The sequence below is a fragment of the Rutidosis leptorrhynchoides genome, chromosome 8 (genome assembly GCF_046630445.1).
Source record: "Rutidosis leptorrhynchoides isolate AG116_Rl617_1_P2 chromosome 8, CSIRO_AGI_Rlap_v1, whole genome shotgun sequence".
NCBI lineage: Eukaryota > Viridiplantae > Streptophyta > Magnoliopsida > Asterales > Asteraceae > Rutidosis > Rutidosis leptorrhynchoides.
The window spans coordinates 292022391-292028390 of record NC_092340.1 but is presented as its reverse complement, the minus strand read 5'-3'; the positions used below and the strand labels follow the sequence as shown (position 1 = coordinate 292028390).

The following is a 6000-nucleotide window of genomic DNA, read 5'->3' as shown; positions in this document are numbered from 1 at the left end:
TATACTAATAATCATGTAAATATCAATCTCAATTAATATATATAAACATGGAAAAGTTCGGGTCACTACACATCACGCACTAAGTTATACGCATCATGCATATGCGTGATGCGTGATCAGATGGCATTTTTACAATTACCGTAAATTGAGGGCATATTGTCAAACAATTTCGAAAATTGAGACATTTTGACCAATTTCTCTTAAAAGAAAATTATACATTGCTAGAATATATTATACTAATAACTCATATATTATACTAATAATCATGTAAATATCAATCTCAATTAATATATATAAACATGGAAAAGTTCGGGTCACTACATATCACGCACTAAGTTATACGCATCATGCATATGCGTGATGCGTGATCAGATGACATTTTTACAATTACCGTAAATTGAGGGCATATTGTCAAACAATTTCGAAAATTGAGACATTTTGACCAATTTCTCTTAAAAGAAAATTATACATTGCTAGAATATATTATACTAATAACTCATATATTATTAAAATAGAGAGTAGATTTACCTCCCCGTTATTATTATACTAATAACTCATATATTATGATTATGAGTCGAAAATCATACATTGCTGACATACTTTAGCATCAGATTCAAGATTACATCATCGCAATTAAAGCTACGATATCAATAATAAAAGAAAAATTTTGCGCTTGGATCATCCACACATGTGGCTTACGTAAAACTCATATGAAGAAAAACATCGCGTGAAGGGTAACGTCGTCATTTTTATCATTAAATTTTTAATTTAATGCTTTGTGTATCTTTCAAGAACTTCAAAGTAGTCAGGGAAGGTCTTACGGGTGCAACCGGCGTCCTTGATGGTCACAGGAACATCTGCACAGGCAGCAAGCGAGAAAGCCATGGCCATTCGGTGGTCATCATATGTGTCGATTGCTGTCACGTTTAATTTCTCAGGTGGAGTGATCACACAATAATCTGCCCCTTCTTCGACTGTTGCTCCCAACTAACAAGCAACGAGAGCGAAAAAAGACTTTTAACATTTAACTAATAAAAGGGTCTATATTTATTAATTTGATGACCATGATATGTACCTTTCTTAGTTCTGTGCAAATGGCGATCATCCTTTCGGTTTCTTTTACTCTCCAGCTAGCCACTTACATGTAATTAGAGAAATGTGAGATGTCATTACAAGTCTATTTAACCAAAACAAGACAAGATTAAAGAGTGCATTACAAAGGTAAAATTATGGTCATCTATTAGTGGGTCACATCCATAAATTATGGCCATCACCACCGAGCCTTTGGCGGAGTGGTACAAGCTCCATGTGATGCGGGCCCGTATTCACCTCTCTTTGAAGTGGTGCAGGTTCAATTCCATACAGGATCCTGTATGGAATTGAGGTTGTGTGCCGAAGCCATTACAGTTACCTCTAGGTTTGATCCAAAGCACACAGGGTGGGTAGAATTGAGGTAGTGTGCTGAAGCTACTCGAAGGTGTGTGAGGAGTTTCCTTCCTAATGTGTGTGTGGGTTGCAAATGAGAGTATTCGATGCCAAAAACTGCCGTTTAAAAAAAAATAATAATAATTATGGCCATCTATTTGTGGGTCGGAAACGGTCACGGGATAACCTGATTAGACCGTATACATCTGAGTACAAATATTCCCCCTCGTCAGGTTGCCTAAACAAAGGAAAACCTTATATGTTTTTATCAACACATAATTACTGAGATAGTCCCCGTGCTTTCACCCAAATTGTTGAAATAGTCTCTGGGTTTTTTTTACCGATATAGTCCTAGTGGTTTACAGAATGTTGCTGAGAGTCCTTGTTTACAGAATGTTGCTGAGAGTCCTTTTGTTAATGTGTGATTTCAGCAATTTAGTGAAACCACAGGGACTCGGTAACATAAGGACTATCTGAGAAACATTTTGTAAACCACGTGGACCAAGTAGATAAAAAAACCCCAAGGACTATTTCAGTAATTTAGGTGAAACCGCATAGGCCTTTAGAGTTCCGTACAGCTAAATCAGTATATCATACCGTCTCTAATGGTTGTGGGACCATCAGCATAAAGTGCAACGACAGCAAGTGTCTTGGCAACATCAGGCATTTTGTTCATGTTCACATCTACGGGGCGCAAATGTCCCCTTCCAGAAGAATTCCTTGGTGGGCCCTTCACTGTCACAGAGTTTTCCATCCAGGTAACTTCAGCGCCCATTTGTCCAAGGACCTCAGCAAATTTTACGTCTCCCTTATTTAAGAGGAAAAGGAGAAACAGTAAGCTTATAAATCACATGCATAATTGTACAGATGCATATAGATACAACTTGCGGATGTTCGGAAATTTTGTGTTTGAATAAAAAGAATTTGATGATGAGTATATGGTTTTTTTATAAATTAACATTTTCAGCAGAAGTGATTATTAAAGGAGAAACTAGCAACGTTACAATAACTGCTACTCGGGGCCGAGCACTCGGTTGGGACTTTTTAGGGAGTACTCGGCAACTTGGGGAGTACCTAGGGAGTACCCGGGGAGAAGTTTGACTTTGACTGACTTTTGAACTATTTGAGTTTTGACCGATTTTCCGATTAATCGCGAGTTTTAGTCGAGTTTGACCGAGTTTGGTTGTGTTTAACCGAGTTCTCGCAGAGTAATTCCGAGTTCTGCAACACTGGAATCTAGATAAACTTATTTAACCCACAGTTCACCTTATTTTGAAGACGTTTCATTATCCTGTCTCATTATTATTAATACTACTAAAAAAAATAAAGCATGTGGTAGACAAAAAAAAAAATAAAATAAAATAAAAAAAAAATTTAATTATGGATAGATTTTGGCAAACATTTAAGCACACATATTTCTAGAATAAAATTCTCATTTGACTAAACAACTAAACATGTAACCATTCCATTTTAAGCAAAAGAAGCACATTCAAATATAGTGACACCTACAAGTCTACAACACTTGCATTTTATCACAACCGATTATCTGCTTCAGATATTCGATATCACATAATCAGTTCGATAAACACATCTAAACCTCCCCCTATGACGGTATTGACTCTTTATGTCAAAGTGTCAAACATGATCCTCAAAATTGAAATTAAGCGAATTTGAAGCGCTTTAAGAAAGGGTGACAGGGTGCATTGAAATTAAACATAAATAGTTAGTAAATGTTCGGGCACATGGGTTATACCTGTAAACTGCTGGTCCCACAACCTTCAACTGTAACAGTTCCACCAGTAATGGCAGCACCAGCTAAAAAGTAACTCGCACTTGAAGCATCACCTTCTACATAAGCATTTCCAGGTGACCTGAAATACTTTTGTTAGCATTAAACTATCATTGACCCAAAGTTTGACTTTTTTCGTGTAACAAACTTACTTGTACTTTTGACCACCTCGGACATGGAACCTGTCCCAACTATCACTGTGCTCTACTGAAACACCAAAACGTTCCATCAGCTTCAGTGTCATCTCTACATACGGTATAGAGATCAATTTATCAATAATTTCTATCTCTACGTCTCCCAATGCAAGCGGAGCTGACATCAGCAAAGCAGTCAAATATTGACTACTAATAGACCCCGAGAGCTTGACCTGCAATGTGAGGTCAAAAAGGGAAGGTTAAAGAATGGTGGAAATAATTTGGTCATTTTATGTCTTAAGACTCTTATCTTTATAAACAATCATAATATGTGAATTACTCAAGCAATTAAGCAACAATTTAATTACAACTTGAAAGTTGAAACATGGTGAATATTTGTCACCTTTCCACCAGGAAGGCCTCCATTTCCAACAACACGAACTGGTGGACAATTTGTACCAAGATAACAATCAACGTCTGCACCAAGTTGCTTAAGACCCGTCACCAAATCACCAATCGGCCTCTCTCTCATTCGAGGAACACCATCTAGGACATAACTGAACAAAACATTCATACAAGGTAAAATATCTGATATCTAGAAAAGTTTGTGTATGCGTGTAATTTAGTAGGAGCCAACTTATCAGTTCAAACATTACTAGATGTGGCAATTTACACTAATCATACAAAAATTGGTTCATTTTAGTTTGGTTTAGCTCAACAAGTCAAAACGGGATTATTTATTACTTGGCTAAGAATTGTACAAGTCAAACAGGTCAAATAGTCTCCCTAAGTGTTCACAACTGATTCAAACCTCCTAAACAGATTTGCTAAAAAAAAAAATACCTTTTTAACAAAATACTTCCTATAATCTTATTTAATTTATTAACTATTTAAAAAATAACAAAACAGGGAAAAAGGTGGTGCCTTGACCCATATAAAAAGGTCCCATTTTGATTTGCTAACCAACCTGCCCAACCCGACCATATTGCTACTTCCAATATTGATTCTCAAATTCGCACTCCTATACTTACTTTAATATTATATGAAGTTTCAAGCTTCTTTCAAAATTCTACAAAATTCATAACTTTATATGTTCTTTTACTTGAAATACCTTGCATTTCCACCAGCAGCAGTAACGGCGGCAGTCAATGGACGCATAGCCGTTCCTGCATTTCCAAGAAAAAGCTGGATTTCATCCATAGCATCTTTACCCACAGGAAACACACCGCCACAACCCTCAACTATTGCCCTTTTAAGTGCACTATTTTCTTCAACATTTAACCCAAGAGCTCTTAAAGCCCCAAGCATGTAATGAACATCATCACTTTTCAATAAGTTATCTACCACAGTAGTCCCCTGACAGAATAGCAATCAAATTTTTAAACTTTATTATAGATTAATTACCTAAAAATACTTAACTATGTATGGATTATGATATAAGTGACAAATTACAATCTTTTTCACCTCATAGTTCAGAATTCAGATGCATCATTTAGTATAATTTTAAAATTATACTTTATCATTCTCTGATAATGAACTAATTGTTACTTATCTTGTAAAAGTACAAAAGACATTTTTTTTTATAGGAGGGTCACTTTTTGTCCAAAAAATCATGAACCTTGCAGAAAGTATTTTCATCATAAATTTGAAAAAAAAAAATGATTTTATAGTCAATTAATCCTGTATTACACACATAATTCTTTCTTTATTAAAACAACATCAAAAACTAGACCAAATATCAAATAATATACATTTAAAACAAACCATCAATAAAGATGATAGCTTTATAGAATACCAATAATAGAAATACATATAAAAATACTAACATTTCAAATTTAATGTAAAACTACACTTATCTCAAAAACCTGATATAGTTTGTAAGCAAAAAAAATTATAATCAAGTTAAAATACCTCAGATAAAGCAGCAAGTAAGAGGATCCGATTAGACAAAGATTTGGATCCGGGTAAATTAGCAGTACCAGAAATTTCTTTAATGGGTTTCAACACAATTTCTTCCGGCGCCTTTGAGGGTTTCTCGGCGGTGGTAACAGAAGCTGAAATTGAAAATGGATTTCTGATGAGATTTTGATGAGAATAGATATGGTTGATTAATGGGTTTTTGGATTTTGATCCGAATGATAAAAAAGATGGTGACTTGGAACAAGATTTGGGGGTGGTGCGATTTGAGGTAAAATTGGGTGTTATGTTGGTACTGCTAATGTGAAGTGCCATTTTATTTTTATTTTTTAATTTTTTTTTTGGCTTATGAGTTTTGCAGAGATTACAGGAATGTGTGAAGTTTGTTTAAAAAAAATAAATAAATAAATAAATAAATAAAATAAATAAATAAATAAATAGACAATGGAAAAAGAATTTGAATTGGTGGGAAGTTTGGTGGCGGCTTTCAGAAGAGTGTCACTTCTTTCACCAACCCCTACATCTTACAAGTCTGAGACCATTCCTAACCTGCGATGATATCACTAGCCCTTCCGCCAGAAAGAGCAATCCTACTGTGATTTGACAATGTATTTTTTTTATCGGTTCTGTATCTGATTGAAAATAAGGTGGAAAAATAAAATAATTAAAGTGGAAATTTTATGATTGGACCATGCAAACTTGGATATAAGCAAATCCGTCACAAAAACAACTAAC

At 35.0% G+C, this 6000-nt stretch overlaps 1 protein-coding gene across 1 annotated transcript; it reads right to left on the bottom strand.

Moving 5' to 3' along the window:
• Positions 1-534: 534 nt before the first annotated feature.
• On the bottom strand, positions 535-5620 carry LOC139862840 (3-phosphoshikimate 1-carboxyvinyltransferase 2-like). The gene is made up of 8 exons (XM_071851470.1): positions 5260-5620; positions 4460-4704; positions 3752-3905; positions 3367-3581; positions 3179-3296; positions 2023-2233; positions 1076-1137; positions 535-987 (listed from the first exon to the last, which is right to left on the bottom strand). The coding sequence occupies exons 1-8, from the start codon at positions 5578-5580 to the stop codon at positions 769-771; spliced, it is 1545 nt and encodes a 514-aa protein (XP_071707571.1). The 5' UTR covers positions 5581-5620; the 3' UTR covers positions 535-768.
• Between the last annotated feature and the right edge of the window lie 380 nt (positions 5621-6000).

Coding starts and splice junctions, on each gene's coding strand:
- LOC139862840 (XM_071851470.1), bottom strand. CDS start 5,580: ATGGCACTTCACATTAGCAGTACCAACATAACACCCAATTTTACCTCA. Junction 4,705..5,259: donor TACTTGCTGCTTTATCTGAG/GTATTTTAACTT, acceptor CTATTCTGTCAG/GGGACTACTGTGGTAGATAA. Junction 1,138..2,022: donor TCCCACAACCATTAGAGACG/GTATGATATACT, acceptor ATTACATGTAAG/TGGCTAGCTGGAGAGTAAAA.